Source organism: Manacus candei, unplaced genomic scaffold (genome assembly GCF_025592945.1).
Source record: "Manacus candei isolate 608988 ecotype Guabito, Panama unplaced genomic scaffold, ASM2559294v1 h1tg000065l, whole genome shotgun sequence".
Lineage (NCBI taxonomy): Eukaryota > Metazoa > Chordata > Aves > Passeriformes > Pipridae > Manacus > Manacus candei.
In genome coordinates, this window is record NW_026138113.1 from 12,006,191 (window position 1) to 12,024,020 (window position 17,830).

Below are 17,830 nucleotides of genomic sequence, written 5' to 3' on the forward strand. Positions count from 1 at the left end.
TCTCAGTTATCCAGTTTCTGACTCTCTGTACAGGCAGGGGAACACCACACTTCATCTTCAGCCAGATAACTTCTGCTCTAAGCTCAGGAAAACAGGTTGGAGAGTTGTCATTAGCTTCAATTTTACAAAGAGATATGCAAGAAGTTCTGCTGAATAGTAAAACTACTATTGACCAAAGTTCTTCAGGACTTGTAGAATTCATGGCAGGGCAGAACCATATCCTTGGAAATGCAGGAAATCTTGAAGATCTACACACTGAGATCCATATACAATAAACTTATCACTGATTATACATTACCATGTTTCTTCAGCAGCAGGATTTGCACATACAATTATAACAGCCCTCCTCTCCTGTCCTTCCAATAAGTGAACAGTCACCAGAATTTGTGACTGTTTCTATAATATACCTGTACATCTACAGTAATACCTACTGAAGAGGAAAAAAAACACAGCTAACATGAGCAGAAAGCTTGAGAATGCAGCAGGATCTTCAGGAGAGTATTTTGACTGATAACAGACAGGACCACTCCTCTCTGAGGTGTTTATACTAAGTTTAATATTAATATTTGAGGTCATTGCAACAACTTTATAACTTCAGAAAAACCTTGTGCTCTAAAGCCAAATGCAGGGCAGTGTTGTGTGGGCTTGAACAGGACCAGAATGGTCGAAGCATTTTTCTGGGTTCAAACAACAGACCTGTGGTGCAGGAAGAGTGTAAACAAAGCGACCCTGTTACCCAACTTTCTACATGTATTGACAAAAATACTTGCATTCCTTCTGCATCACAGCTACAGCACTGTAACCTGATGCAGAAAACTATTCATGAAATAACCCTGTTCTGAGGAATCATTGTTGCCTAAACGTTGCATCATCATTACTTCAGGTATCACATTCCCAGCTTTTCCTTCTTTCCACCTACTGACCCTCAGATGGGTTAGAGAGCTAACTGGAAATTTAATTTAAATTTATTCCTGCTCAAGTGCTCCATTTCTCAGTGGACTGTTCTATAAGAAACCTTTTAAAGATAAGATTGTTGCTTTTGAATCAATATTTTTATGTCAGGCACGATAGAATAGAGAACCTACTAAGATTTCTCATCATGAGGCTCTGCATTACTAGTATAATTTTTAAGGACTTTGGTTTTGCTAAAAAGGTGAAAATAAATGAACTTGCCAAAAAAACCCCAAATCCTTTTCATTTGCTTTTCATTTTCAGTAATTATGAAAACAGGATAACTGCAGTAAACTAACACTTAAATATTTTAAAAGAAGCCACTTCTACTGAGTTGATAAATAAATATTAGTGTGGTGACAAGAAATTATTTAGAGTAAAATTGTTTTCATATTGTAATCGCCAAGTAAATGATACCAGAGTTTCAGTAATTCTGCTATGACAAGTTATGTTTTTCTGAGGAATTTAAAATCTCTAAGGCAACGTTAGAGCCACAGAAGATATACATCATATGATGTACATATTTCATTATTTTTAAGAGAAGGATCCTATAGCTTCTTATAGAACTCATCTGCTAACAGTCCACATATTTTTCTGCATATAACTCAGAAAGGGATATAGTTTAAAGTCTAAACCTTAGCCTGTTGTTCCAGAGGGCACTGCAGCCACGGGGATGGCAGCACCCAAGCACTGTGCTTACCACAATGCTGGATGCAGCTTCTTCTGGGAGGGTGGAAAAAACCTGTCCCTGCTCAGCTGACGCAAGAGCTGAGCACTCCCAAGGCTCCTGGCCAGGGTAACACTCCCAACAGCAACCCCCCAAAGGCACATCCCTGTTAAAGGACCTTGTCCAGCCTCAGGAAGATGGGCTACCCCTGCTGACAAAGGTATGCAAAGGGTTGTCTCCTCCCTTCCCCAAAATCCTAAGGCTTCCACAGGATGTACCTCCACAGGTCTGAGATTTCCCTTGCATGGTTAAGGAGTCCTCAGAGAGCAGATCCAACTGAGTGTTATCTCAGCTGATCTAGGTCCTGGATACATGCCCAGACATTTATGGTGTCTGGTTTAAGTTTTTATTATTATGCAATATTCTCGGTTGGTGATGACACAAAGATTTTAACCAAGTTAATCTTTCAGGATCAAGCTCAGCTACTTGACTTTAAATTAAAACATTTTTAGCCAACAGACCCTGAATATGTGGAAAAATATCCCCGACAGAAAGGATGTTTAGGATCTTTCACTCCCTGCCTTCCCTTGAAACCATTTGTATTATTAATTACTAGGTGTTGACTCAGTTTTTCCTAATCTTGATCTATTCCCGCTATCAGTCATATGGCCTGTTTTATGTTCTATTTAATGAAGCCTTTTAATGGAAATTAGAGAACTCATAATTTCTTTAACTTACATTTGTGACTTGCCTCACTTCCCGACTACATAAATCAGTGTATTTCCTAAAACCTGACTTTAAAAGCTTTAATCACTGCTCACAAATGATGTTATTTATTACATTAAATTGTACAAATCAAACATCTCAGAATTTGTTACAAAGAGATGCAACAAGTAACAGTTGGAAGAGCAGCACTTCTCCCTGAAATGGTCTCAATGGAAAGTACTTTTCCATAGTTTCTTAAATAGGTTTACCATTAAAACAATCATATGCTGTCCACTGACAAAAGGCTGCACCAATTTAAAAGTCTGAAAGTAAAGGGAGAGTTTTGAGCCATAAAGCCCCCCAAAGGCACATTCTCTTGCTTTCACTCCAGTCCATTTGAAACAGGTTAACACTAAAGCAAAATAAGTCACTCAAGCTGGAATCAGAGTGGGTTTGCTCTGGTTTAACTAAAACAGTGCTGGGGTAGGAATGAAACCTCAGTTATCTGGTCCCTGCAATAAGACCATATGTATTGGGCCTTCTGTTTGCTTGGGTAAGTATTTAAATGCAGTTTAAACTTGATTTATGCCAACTTGGTTTAAATAACATGCAGAGTGGTTTGAAGACTGGCTAATAAATGAGCAAGATGGAGTTACAGAAAAAAAAAAACAACAATCTGCACCTTACAGATTAATTTTAAAAGGTGTTCAAAAGATCCCACTGTACATTGTCTTCATGACACTAATAAACAAGAAGGGAACTGGTAGATGTCCTGTGAAATAAATTGAACTAATTTTTTTTTCTTTTTAAATTAGGAAGAAAAACAGTTTTCATTTCAGTTACTGAATGAAAACTCCAAAATATCTATAAAGGAGAACGTTTTGCAACAAATACCCTTTCCTAGCCTTCTTTCTTTCCTCTTCATCCTATTATCCTTGTACAGGTACCTTTATTTTGCATTCAAAGACAATGTTTTCTACAGTTCTTTGAATGTTTTGAGAAGTTTTTTCCTAAAAGATTTAGAAGACTTTCTTAAAAGACTTTAAATTACTTGTTTTGGTATTTTACTTTCTCCCTCTGATTTTTGACAGTAGTGTCACTGTTTAAACTGATGAAGGTCTGAAACATTATCCTCTTTCAGAACATACCAAATAGCCATTTTGCTGGGATGAAAAAACAAACTATCTGACAATTATATCATTAAACAAGTAACACAGCCTAAAAGTGCTGCAGGTTTCTTGGATGCCCTCTTTGTGCTTTTCAAAACATTACCTGAAAGTCACTTTACTATTGTCCAGAAGAATATCTGAGCAACAAACGTCTTCAGGCAATACCCAAGACACAGAAATCATGGAAACACAGCTTCAAATCCAGCTTATTATCAAAGCTGACAGTATTATATTCATCAGCTTATACAAAACCTGGAAGAAACCCAATTTCTCTCTGAGTTATGGGTCATATGCACATTTAAGAGTAGCCCAGCTGGCAGTGAAGTTTTGAAATTTTCACATTTTTGTAGGTGTTGATTCAAAGCCTGTAATTTCAAATGACAAAGGGATGCCAAAGACAGTTTTCCTAATCAACCTTTTATACTATAAAATGGGTTATATTTTATTTTGGAAGTGCCAATATCCTGAGACATCAGCATAAATCCAGTATCTAATGCAGAAAAAAATATGAACAATATTAAAACAAAATCTTGCCAGTACCACACCCCACTCCCCTTTGCAAAAGAAAATGTTTTTACTAAATAAATTTTAATATTTCAAGTGAAAGTCTCTAAACCAGTTGAAGAAAGAGCTTCAGAAACCTGATTACTAAAAACAGAGACATGCTTATATTTCTTATGGTTTCAAACATGTAGAATGAAATTCAACTTCAGAGAGAGGCACAGTGCCAGCAAATTATACACTTTTATTAGAAGGGTGGGAAGGAAGGCAGGGCTGGTGTACAAAAGAACAGGGTGCAGCACTCAAAGGGAAAAGCCAGTACTCCTCCTGTATTGACTCGAATCACAGAATCCCAGAATGTGCTGGGCTGGAAGGGACCCACAAGGACCATCAGTCCAACCCCTGGCCCTGCACAGGCCCATCCCCAGGAGTCACCCCCGGTGCCCCAGAGGATCAGCCAAACCCTCCTGGAGCTCTGGCAGCCTTGGGGCTGTGCCCACTGCCCTGGGGAGCCTGGGCAGTGCCCAACCAGCCTCTGGGGGAAGAACCTTTTGCTGAGATCCAACCTGAGCCTGCCCTGACACAGCTCCAGCCATTCCCTGGCTGCTGTCCCTGGTCCCCCCAGAGCAGAGCTCAGTCCCTGCCCCTCCTCTGCCCCTGCCCAGGAAGGTGGAACTGCAAATTTTATTGTTCCCAGGAACAGCACTGCTTGAAAATCACACACCGGTGCGATCCAAGAGTTTTTAATTAGGTTAGCACCAAAACATTTGCTCCCTGTTTCCCAAGAGCCCTGCTCCGAGTGCATTCCCGGCTGTTCCCTGCCAGCACAGCCTCGCTCCCTCTGGTGGGAGCCGATCGGGAAGCCCCAACTCCCGGGCAAGGCAGCAGCGCTGCAGCTGCTCCCCCAGCACTGCCCGGGGGGCACCCCCTTAGCACAGCCGGCAAGAGAACCCCCAGTTCCCTCGGCCCGCTGCAAATGGGGGGTTTGACCCCGTTCTTCGCTTTTGCTTCCTCAAGTTTCCGGCGGCCAAAAAAGAATTACCATGAAAGCAAATTCTGTGGCAGCAATGCCATGGAATTAAATATTCCAGCCCACTTGCACTTCCAGCAGCTTTGGTTCTCAGCTCAACAGCAAGTTCTGCCTGCCATTAATTATCTGATTCTTCCTTTGCATACACCAGTTACGTACAAAACCCAAGTAGTATTAAAATCTTGTCTCTTTTCCTGCCAAATAACTTGATTACTCTATTTCATTTCAATACTTGCTTGACAAATCCAGTTCTGGAAACACTAAGGCCTGGTGTAACGTTTACAAGAATTCACTTCAGCAAATCTTACTACACAATCACAATGAAATAAAGAAATAAAACTCAGCCATGAATCTGGATTTTTTTTACTGTTATATATATAAAATCTGTATAGCTAACGGGACTATAGAACACTGTCAAGGGGGAAACAAAACAGGAAGAACAGGTCAATAAAAAACTTGCATTTTTCCATATATATTAGCTTCTAATGTATAATTATTACCTGTTAATGTATATATCCAAGGAAGTTGGCTAAAAAAACCAGCATTAGTTTGCTGAAGTTACTTTCAACTGATAGATATTTTAGACTTTCTGACTGATTTAAGTTACAACCCAATCCTAAAGCATGAGATGCCTTAAGCAAAGGACAGTCACTCCAATTTAAAGCAAATTAAGGTACTCAGTAGTTCACAAATTGTTACTCTTAGAGTAACATGTCACAACTTGATCTGAAGTTATTTGATAATTTTTAGATTATTGTAATTTAGACAGATAAGTAAATATTCCACTGCATCACACTGAAGAGGAACTGACTGGCAATTACCTTATTTGAAAGAACATTACAAGAACAAAATTGTTAAGTAGCACATTTCTAAGAAAGTGACATTTTACAAAAAAAGACAAAGCCACATATTTTCCACCAAAATCTAGAGCTGCTGTCATCAACAACCCAACAAAAGCTACAGCTACCTAAAATGGAAATGAAAATGTAATGTATGGAAATATTCTCTTATAAAATCTCCTTAGGCTTCACATGTATTAATGTATTAGTTTGCAAACATTAAGATCAAAGGCAAAGCAACAAATACATCCTAAAAAGTTTTTAGTCAGATTTTTATTAACGATATACAAGTAGCAAGGCATAAAAAATTAATATGTTCGAGCCTTGAAATGTCAAGTGTAATGATCTCTAGCTCTGCTTACCTCCTTTGCTTTTTGTTTCAGTCTAGCTTGCTCTGGGTCTTCTTGCCTTGAGCGACTCTACATGGTTAAAAAAAATGGGGAAAAAAGGTTAACAGATGGTTTAAGAACCCCTCATCTGTTGCAGTAAGTTAAAAAATAGCAAAACAATAGGAACAGGACACAAAGTATCAAACACGGGGCACTTAAATTGATAGAAAAGCAATTTCGAACCCATAAACCTCACCCAAAAGACTGTTAAATGTTCAGTTGTAAATAAGATCTACTGTAGATTTAAATTTTTAAAAAAATCAACCCAAACCCCCAAAAAAACCATCTTTTTGTCAATGTTAAAGTTTCCATACAGGTTCAGATTTCAATTATTTCATACAAATGAATTCAAGCATCCAAGAGTGAAAAGTGACACCATTTCCACTATCTGAAATTTTTTATTTAACTCCTTACAGTCACTTATGTTAAAACTTACTGCTTGTAATTCAGCTTTTAATTAGAGAACATGGAGAAAACAGTTGTAAAGTCACCCTCCCAAAAGGTAAATCCTAATAAAGATGCTACTACCCCTACGAGCTTACTGTGAGTACAGCACAGGAACACACACATGTTAAACCCATTCATGCACTACTGATATTACTGTTGTCATTTCTAAAACTGGACAAATATTGCTAAATGGTAACCTCTGTATTTTCCTTCAAAACCAGGAACAACAGCTCTAAAAACCCATTAAAAATAATTGTTTAATTGCAAAAACAACCCATAGCAGTGCATTTCTTTAGATACAGACTATTTTACAACCAGATGTTAAAACTTTTCAATTCTTACTTGTGCTCACTGAGCATTCAAAATGATGGAATTCAGAACTCAAGAGGCAGATAATACAGGCATTATACTTTCATAATTGCCTGATAGGTCAGCATTCAGCAAAGGCTGCATAAAAAGTTGCAAGAAGCTGCAACAGAACTTGTGACATCCACAGAAAACTGTTGTTCCTGACACCTGAGAGATGCAGTAGTTTTATCTCAGTATTTCTTCAAGATTAAAAGTGATACCATGAACACAACTCCTAAAGGAATAAGAATATCTCTGCCCTTTCCTCTCTGTCTCTCTGAGATTATTGCTATGCTGCAGACAGACATGAAACCTGGAAGAACGTTAGTCTGCAAACTCACATATGCTCAGATTTTTTTCCTGGTGTTTGAATTTCTCTTATCCTTTAAGAAAACCAAAGAGAGACCCTTAAAAGAGTCACATAGTATTCTTGATAGATCTGGAGAGTGCCCTGGCTATGATTTGGCAGCAGGGCAACAATGGCACCGAATTCTCTATCCTTTCTCCTGTTAGTTTTTGTTGGTTTGTGTTGTTTTGGTTTGTTTTTTTTAACTGGGATTGTTTTTTCTCAGCTCATGTAGCACACATATAAAACACAGTGATGATAAAGCATGGTCAAATTAAACAATAATGAGATTTTTAGATGATGTGCTTAACACTCTCCCACTGTGCACATCAGCTCCAACTTCCAACACCACCTACACCAACCAACACCTTCCAACACCAACACCTTTTGTGCCTGTTGCCACAACAGGCTGTTTGACAGAAGAGTGTCTGCAGTGAAGGACAAATTAAAACCTGAGATGGTCAATGACCAAGTCAGACTCTCGTGTTGTAGTTGTGCCAACCAAGAAAGAAACTCCTCCTTAACACAGACTGATATTCCTTCTAATGCTGTGGCCAAACAAAAATGTAGATAATCTGACCTAGTTAATGTTCAAAGGACAAAAAGGTATGTCATGAAATATGTGGATCTGCCAGAGAGCTAGGGCTCTATTCAGCAAAGCAATTACTAAAAACTTGATTAGATTTAAACCTATGAGGTTAAAAACCAAAGGAACACCACCCCATTCAGTGAGTTGCTTCTCTAGGAGACGGGCTCAGGTAAGTATTTATGAACTGAGCTGAACCAGTCCTTGCTCTGTGGTTTTGCAGTGACAGCTCAATCACTGTGAGCCTCAGTTTCTCCAGTATGATGTATGGAAAAGCACATTTAGCCCTTTCATGGGTTTTGATGATAAATTTATAAATGTATAATGAACTTCTATTGCCTTCTTGAGTCTCAGAGTGAAAGCAGTACAGAAACACAAAGTGTTGTTATACCACTGTATGAAGCTGAAACATTTGCCAAATGCAAAGCACAAGTTAAAAGCACATCAGCTTAAGGAGAAAGCAGAGTGTCCTGGGAGAATCCAGCTGAGACCTCTAATATTGTTACCAACTTTCTACAAGGAAGTGATAGAACCCTGGAAAACACACCAGATCTGCATTGTGTTTGGGGACATTGTAAGAAAAATTAAAGCAATAGATGCAAAGTAACACTGCAGTTTCCTAGACTCTGTAAGGGAAGGAAAAACTCTGAAAGTGCTACAGAGTAAAAAAGTAACACATTTAAGAGTTGGGGTTTCCCCCCCTCCCCAGAAACCCACCGAATAAAATTAGATCTGGAGTTCAGGATAATCTCACCAAGCAAAAGCAGATGATCTGCTCTGTGTAAACCTCCAGCCTGGTCACAGTAAATAAATAATCAAAATTACTGCAGAGGTGAGACCAGATACTTAGCTCCTGAATGATACTATATACAGGATTTTATTTCAAAAATGAAGATCTAAAATACCAGGTGAAGTTACATATATAAATACAGACTGAAGGTGAAGGTAGAATTACTTTTACATTTAGAATAATGCAATGATTTTCTAGTTATTCCTTGAATCCACACCAAACAGCCTTTCCAAAGAGCTCAGGCTAGCTCTCGTTTCAGACAAGCAGAATTCCAACTTTACATTGCATGTGTCATTACTACTAAAAGACCTGAAGAATTTACCTGTAATTATTTTCTGTTTCTTTTTGTGTTCAGATAAATTTTAATAGTTTTAAAAAAACCAGATTTTTAAAACTAGAACACGTTCCTGCTGCCTACCATGTCAGCAACCTTCAGAAATAAAATCAGCATATGGAGGCTAAAATGTGTTACAGGGCAAGTATAAACATCAACTATTTCATTAATTCTTCACTTTACCATCTAATGTAAATTATAAAATGCTTCTTCGATGCTGATGCAACACAGATTAAAGCAAATGAAAATGTCAGGTTTAACAGAGGTGCCCAGATAAGCTTTAAAAATGTCACTGGATTCCCTTTACACTCCATTCCACACGTGAACATCTTTCCCTTCCTCTGAAGAGTCTGAACAATTCTGCTGCTGCTCAGCTCTTGCAGTGCTTGTCTGCATGGCACCATTTTTACTAAGCAATTATTTTAGTATTTTACACTTACTTCTGTCAAGCTACTGACTAATCATTCCTAGCTTTTTTTTAATTGCAGCTTAACTTTTTCTTCAAAGAAGAAAAGGTTTCTCTTCCTTTCTCCTTTCCCCTCTAACATCCAAATATTAATATGCAGCATCTCACCTGTTCTGTGAAACATGCTTTTCCAAAATCTTTTAATACACCAATGTCTCCTTCCTCTAAAGCTTTGGAAACACCCACTAATCACAGAACCCACCAAATCAAATACTTTCAAGGAGTTTATCACAACTCCTTTGCCTTCCCTTCCCTGTTCATAATGCCTGGATCTCTAAATAAAGCAAGCTGTATTTATGTAATGTATTTTCCTGTTGATGAATAAACACTTTTAGAAGCAAGCTGGCTTCCCATAGTAATTTTGAAGAAACCTAGCACTGATCCTAACCAGATTACATACTTTTTAAATACATTAAATGCTGTCTCCTACTGAGAATTCATTCACCAAACCAGGTTTGTTAACATTTCTCCCAAACACAAGCTAACTTTATTAGACCAGACAGCCTGATATTTTAATTGTGAAGAATGAAAGTGCTTTGTGTTAAAGAACTTGCTATCCTATTTATCTGAAACCTGCATAGATCACATTAGGTCTATGGAAATATTGGACTTTCAAAGTATGAAAAGCAGCATATTTTAATGTGTGTATTCAAAGCACAACAGAAATAAGGGGGTTCGTTTACATGTTACCAAACTCCCTAATGTTCCAAACCTCAGCTTTTCCCCTTGCTTGTGTTAAGGAAGGAGGCCACACAAACAGACAATTACACATCTAACAGTGTAGTTTTAAGGGGATTTTGGATTTCACAGAATTGCCTTAAATTAGAAAGCAACAGTATTTTTAAAATAATAAGCCCATGTAATACTTAAATTCAAGCACCAATTACTTTTAAAATTGGAGGATACTCTATGTATGCAGATGGACAGAGTAATAGTACTTTGACGTATGTAATTGCCAAAATTATTCAGTATTTTGTTGTGATTAGCAATACCAAAGTTGCACTGTTGTTAAATTTTTGTCCCACCACCAAAAAAAAGTTTTCTGTTAGATCTGTAAGAATTTTGAATTCTCAGCTTGTTCCACCTGTGGTAGGAAATGGCTCACTGTGTCTCTCCTGATCCCAGTAAAGGCACTTGCAGCTCTACTGCCCCTTCCCAACACATACAGTGGAGCCTTTAACGCTTCAACTTCATCTTTTTTCATTAAATAAAGTCAAGAGTCACAACTGCAGGTGCTGTGCTGTTGAGAGCCACCGCTGTGCCAACACTTTCAATTTGAAACCTATTTTTTCCCCATTGATGACATTAGAACTTCACCCACGGCTGTACCAGCTTATAACTTTCACTTCTAATTAAAGAAATTAAATCGGCAACATGAAACACTTTGCTTTCACATTAGCTTTGTTAATAAAAAGTGGAAGTTAAAAGCATCATAGCTGAGGGTGAAACGCTGCTCGACGTTACGGCCACGCTCAGGTGGAATGCAAGAGCTCAGGTCTGGGAGATGATTTATATTGAAATCATTAAAATTGCAGCGACAAGTTCTTAAAAACTCAGAAAATTATCCCAGCACATTGAGATTATCTTTGCTCTCCTCTCATCAGAAGGGAGTTCTGAGTCCATCTCACAGGAGGCTGCTCTCAGAAGAGAGGGGAAGGATTAAATTGGCTGAACTCAGCTCTGACTCAGAGCAGCCCCTTCAAGTCATCACAGGACGTGTGTAAGGGAATCTGCATTGCCAAATTTCAGGGAGCTCTCCAATAAAAAGGCCCTTCAGCCCATAGTACTATAAAAATCACTATCATCCATAAATGCTAATTAACTTTGCAAACAACTCTAAACATGACTTTCCATTTACTTATGTAAATTTTCTTTTTACAGAACAGATCTTATTCTTGTGAATAAGATATCTTGTTATATTTAAGATCCAAAAACTTGACAGGCTTGTGCTACTAACACAGAACACTCAAAATAGCAGACTAATAGACTGTATATATTGGAAATTAAATTTCAAAGTTAATTTTATAATAAAATAAACATGCATTTAGCCAGTTTGAGTTGATGAATTAACACAATAATTTTAACATGATCCACTTTATTATAGATTATAACACACAAGTATGATTCATTCATGTTCTGAAAACCAAGACAACCCCAAGCTGTGTATCTTCACTGCATAAAGCACCACTCTAAAAAAAATAAATTAGAAATAAAATCAAACAAACAACAACAAATCAGCTACAACCTCCTACTCCTCCTGCTGCCAGAAATATTTCCATTACTAGACCAGAACCAGAACTTCCTTCAATCTGACAGACACCACCTGCATTTCCCAGGTTTTGGAATCAGCTCTGAAGGCAGCAAGAACACAGATTTACTATGTAAGACCTGTGCTTTGCTGGGTTTGGGTTTTTTTTAGAAAGTCCACACAACACACACCATGTCAAATGGAAATTCCTCAAGTGATTTTAGCCTGGCTTTTGACCTTTCTGCAGCTCTTCCTGCTCTTTCCTGTAGCAGTCACCTCAGAGCAGAGCAGGAGATGTCTGGCCCTGCACACTCCTGGCAACAACAGCCAGTGGGGCCTGACTGGGCAAACAAACAAGGGCCAGGAGGTGACTCTCCCAAATATTTCCTTCAAAGAGACTGTGCTCTCCATGTGCTCATGTATAAGATGGCCCCTCCTCGTGCCTTGGGCACGTGGCAGGAAGGAACCCAAAAGTCCTGACAGCTCAGGGTCTCCCTGCAGAGCTGCTGCACGGGACACCCCAGAGTGCCTGGGGTGGGAAACAGGAGCTGCTCCAGCAGCAGGAGGTGACTGCATCTCACAGCCTGGGGCCCAAGATGGCTTTAAACACTTCTATGATAGAAAGAATTACTGGGAATATATTAGAGAAATGCTCTGGGCATTTCTAGGCTGGTATGGGGACACGATGTAGGACCCCCGAGGTGCAAGAGATCATTCCAGCTCCTAAACCAGCACAGTTGTGCTTTCAATTTTTAGGTTTTTCATTTAAAAGAAATTATCTGTTGCATTGCTACTGTAGCATAGTATGATTTTGGCCTTTCCTGTCAAGTTTGTCTTCCCCCACAATCTCTCACTGGAATGAGAACATCAGTTGTTGTGCTTCTAAGCTTGTGATACGAAGTTTCTATTTCTCAAGTATTTCCCAGGCATGGGACATAAGATTCTGTTAATATTCTCTCATTTAACAATCTAAATAATACTGCTACTTTGTTACTTGTGAGCTTCACAACTAATTTTAACTTAGACAGTGACTTTTCTCACAATGTCAAAAACTGTATTTTTGAAACTTTTTTTTTCTTCTATCTGCCCATCTGATTTGTTCTCTCATTCTCCCAAAAACAGTTTCTGAAGCAAACCCAACCCCATCTGGGTGCCTACAAATCCTGCAAACACATCCTACTGGAACAACTGAAATTGTGGTTGCAGATCCTGTCAAATATTTTCCTTCTCCTCCTAATGAAACCAACCCATCACACAGAACAACAAAAACCTGCAAACCTGACACCTTCCTTGACCATCATTTGCATTTTTTTTACCCCTTACTGAACTCTAATGCAAAATTACCTAATTGGCTTCAAGGCTGCCCAAAGACTCATGCTGCCTCCCCTTTGATTTCAATCTATTCCTTCATTTTTCATTATCTTCTCCATTGATTATTCTGTGATTAAGTTGATTATTTAATACCATCCATTCCAGTGCCTGAAACATTTCTTTCACTATCATACTCTTTGTCAAAATCTGGACTTTGGCTGTTAACAAGGCTCCAAACTGTAAATAATTAAAAAAGAATTTTCACTGTGCACATTCGACCTGTTTATGTTCTTCCACACGAGACAGTAGATGAGGTACCACTGGTAGGAAGTTTTGAAACTTTCATTAAACATGTTGCAAAATAATATGTCAAAACACAAGATAAAAGATCACTCAGTTTGTCTAAAAGGCCCACTAAGAAGCTGCAGTTAAAAATAAAAATAAGTATGATTTTTAGATTTAAGCACCTGCAGCAAAAAAAAAACAAAAACAAAAACAAAAAAAACCCAAACAGTAATTTCATTTTAAAACTCAAATTTTTCTGTCCTTTATAAAGACAACACTGTCAAGAAGACAAAGGTGCTGTGGTTGGGGAAACAACACATTTGCACGTGGATATTTCAGTCTGCAGAGTCTGTAACCATCACCCCCTTTGCAACACAATCACTGTTTATCAGGGCAGATTTTAACTGTGCCACTACAATTACTGCATCCTCTCCACAAGGACTGAGATATCCTTAGGCAAGTTCATAAAGGACCCTAAAAATCCCCAAATCCATGGGAAGGAATTAGTGTGTAGGAATTCAGAACAAAGACCTCAACAGATATCACTTTGGCATTTCAGCAGCACCACAGATCCTAAGGAAATAATGAAATAATGAAAAATCTGTTCTTTAGAATAAAAAAATGTAATCTCACCATATTTTTGCCAAACTATGTCCCACGTAAGTCTTGCAAGAGGTTGTCAATCCATTGGGATAGAATGGGGAGCACCAGCTGAACACTGCCCAGAGTTCAGTTCCAGACTGGCATTTACCCTCAAATCACCACATCTCACAAACACCTCCCCAGAGGTTCACAACAACTTCTCTCTCTAAACATTAATACTGATAAATCAGCACTGCTCTGCCGTGGCTACTCTGTGGTTTGGGTTTGGCTTTTCAACACCTCCAGGTATTTTTCTAGGATACCATGTGTTTATGCCAAGCCATCTCCGATGACTCCCTGGTTAGGAAGTTGATTTGTGCATTCATTACTTTCATTAAGGCAATTTTTTCAAATCAATCAAGGGACTCTTTTACATTTGTTTGTTGCAGAATTCTTCTATTTGCTCGTCCTGTAATCTGTAGGAATCAAACTTGATGACCATGTATTTATTTCCTAAATTTTGACTTCACAGGAGTTTATATTATTCAAGACTAAAACAACAACTAAAAAAAAAACAACCCAAACTAAAGAATATCAATTCATGAAGGAATTCAAGTTGGAAGGAACAATGGGAGGTCATCTAACCCAATCTCAGATCAACCTGCTTTGTGCAGTCAGGGAAACATTTTTGAACTAAAGACTATAAGCTACTGCATTTTTCTCAATGTCCATTAAAAAAGCAACCAAAACAAACAACAAGCAGCAGGATACACAGAAAACATGATTCATCAAGATGTATTCACTGAATGGAGTAAACAAGATAAAAAATAAATAGGCATTTCTTTATTTCTAACAAATAAGAATTAAGAATGAAAACAGCAAATCTGTTTTCATCAAAACATTTGAAGAGTATCTAATGTTATGGGAAAATTTGTGGAATATTTACAATGTGAGCAATTACAAATTACGAGTGCAAAGAGGACAGATTAAAGTACCCTAATTGAGAAATAGATTTCTGAAACAAGTAAGGCTAGGCTTAAAAAAAAATAAAATCTCTCAATTCGTGAACATTATTGGCACAAAATCAGGAGGCTGTGTTACAACTGAACATTGAGTTGTTCTGTATAATCTTTTCAGTATATAAAATAAATAATTCAATGAAAATTCAAATACAATTAGAAATGGGACAACTAAGGGATAAACTTATTTGCAGTTTGATGTGATATATATATATAATTAAATTTACAGTTATAAGCAGGAGATTTATCTATACCTATGTGCTCTTGAAACAATATTATCTGAGTTTGTTCTATTGCATGTATAAAAATTGAGTTTCTGGAATTGAAGTTACAAAGGAGCAAAGTCCAGAAGAACTGATAGTTCATTGAAGACAGGCACGAATCAATCATATAATGCAGTTACAGAGAGGTGACTGGAACACAAATTAGGATAAACAAATGAAAAAAACTGGTTCAAAACAAAGTCTAGAAACTTAAGAAGTAAAAAGCCTCAAAAAAAATTCCCCAAGAATTTACTGAATTGTGTTGAAATACCAGAAGTGTGAGGTATGATTTTCAAGGGGCACAGAAACCCTGGCATCTTTTAAATTTCAAAGGCAATTGAAAAATTATTTCCCAGAGTTACTTTGAAAATTTTAGCCATTGTCTCCTGTATTCCCAAGAACTCATCAAATCCAGAGCTGTATCCTCAAAACACAGAAGAATTCCAGTCAGGTAGGTCTGGAGTCATCCCAGATCAGAGCTTGACTGAAGGAGTTAAAGGTGTGAGGGGTCAACAGCATTTTTGTTGTAAGACACAAAATGTGTTTATGAAACAGATCCCACAAAATTAAATAATTGTTTAAAGACTATGAATGGTTAAGTAGTTAAGAAAAACAGAGTAGAACTGATACCTTGGCAGCCTTTAACAAGATTTCCCTCTCTTGTTCATCTTTCCTTTGCTTTTCTAAACGCTCCAGCTGTTCAAAGAACTTTAACTGTGCTCGGACATCTGTAGCTTGTTCGTACCACTCATCATCCTGCAAAACAGGGACAGTGCTCCAGAAAAACAGGCTTTTTTATCAACACTATGCATTTCAGGTCTGAAGGTGTTCTACATTAAAATCTTGTATGAACCATAAAAAGAATGTTTCTATTTTTTAAGCTCAGAGAACAAAGCCAGCCTATGGTTAGCAATGCAGCCAGAATCTGATTAGTTAATTAATATCTAAGCAAATCAATAAAACACAAGATTGATTTATCGGCACCAGAGACATCAAACAGTTTAAAAAAAAAAACAAACCAACAGACTCACTGATGAAAAACCTCTAAAATGCTTAAGTTTATTACTGAATAATCCCAGATACAGTTTATAACCAGGCTTATAACCTAAAATTCCTGTATCTGTACTCATCTTGAACAGACCTTATCAAGATGCAGCATTATAAAAGCATTAAAGTTAAAAATTCACTTGAAAATAAGCCTCTAATGACAATTAAAACTGAAGTTTATTGCAACTAAGAGCATGTAAGCTTTCCTAGTACACAACAACCACAAGAGTTTGTGACACGAGCCACGTGGGAACACTTAGAATGTCAGTCAGAAAAATAAGTGATCCACATTACTTCCATCCCATTTATCTACTTAATGTTTCCCTTTTTGAGTGCAATGCTATGAAATCAAAGAAGACCATTAACCAAGAAAAATATAAAATGCAATGACAATGCTACAGTTTAATCAGAGACAACGCTCATTTTTTCCTAAGAATGTGTTAAGATATTATTTTAAATGCATCTTTGGCTTAAGATGGACTAAGTGAATTGTCTTCTCCTCAGACAACGTCCCAGAGAGAAGAAAGGAGGGATTTAACTCTGCTGAAGCTGACAAAGAATACTGGAAAGAAACAAGGAGATTTTCCTTTTAGTCCAATACAGCAGAATATATCCATCAACTGCAATGAAAGATATAAGTGTAGGTAATAATCAGGAATAGTGGTCTTTATTTTTGTAATCCATTTTCTATCACAGTAATGTTGACTGTAGTCAGAGATGCCAAAGGTGATTATTTCTGCAAATATCACATGGAATTAGTCTGACTGTGACTCAGATTTGGGAAACAGGTGGGCAAAGATGCAGTCCAAAGATGTTTGATCAGAATTCCACTCCAGGAAAACAAAACAGTACACAGCAAAACCAAGAAAAAAACTAATCCAGAGCTACTCAATGTATACATATGCTAAAGAAATCTAAACACAGTTTAGACAACACACAACCAGTTATTGCCATCTTGCTTTTACACCAGTTTAACAGCTATTAGCATCTTACTTCTATAGAAAAAGGTATTTCAAATATATCAATAAGGATGTTTGATTAATTTGAATTTCAACCTGGTTTGCAGATTCTTATTTAAATTTCCCCCCGGTTTAACATGTCAAAGTTGTTTCAGTTTCCTCAGGAACACAACCACTAACAAAAGAATCAGAGTAGCATTTTACCTTTAAATGCTCTTTTTAAAGAGAAAATCATGATTAATTACAGCAAAGAATTTAGAGGTAAGTTCTTTAATTGCTCATTTAAGACACGTTGGTAGCTTTTGCAAAATATTAATATTTCTCACAGCCAAGGACACATAAAGTTACTACAGATTCTGAAATACCAAAGCAATTTTGATCCAATTAACAGATACCTTGGTCAAAAAAGGGGTTGTCAAGAACCAACAGCCCATGAGCAGAAATAGCTCAGCAGATGCTCCCTGTCAGACATTTCAGCAGAGAAAGACAAAACAATTCACACACAAGTTCTGTTGCAGAGGAGGAGGACGGAGCTGACAACAGATCTT

At 37.6% G+C, this 17,830-nt stretch overlaps 1 protein-coding gene across 1 annotated transcript in view; it reads right to left on the reverse strand.

Moving 5' to 3' along the window:
• LOC127479182 (transcription initiation factor TFIID subunit 4-like) overlaps positions 1-17,830 on the reverse strand; it is a 145,463-nt gene that overhangs the window by 64,019 nt on the left and 63,614 nt on the right. Inside the window, exons 12-13 of the mRNA XM_051805811.1 lie at positions 15,907-16,032; positions 6,225-6,281 (exon numbers count right to left, since the gene is read on the reverse strand). Of these exons, the coding sequence (XP_051661771.1) occupies positions 6,225-6,281; positions 15,907-16,032 (183 nt within the window). The remainder of the gene's footprint in view (positions 1-6,224; positions 6,282-15,906; positions 16,033-17,830) is intronic.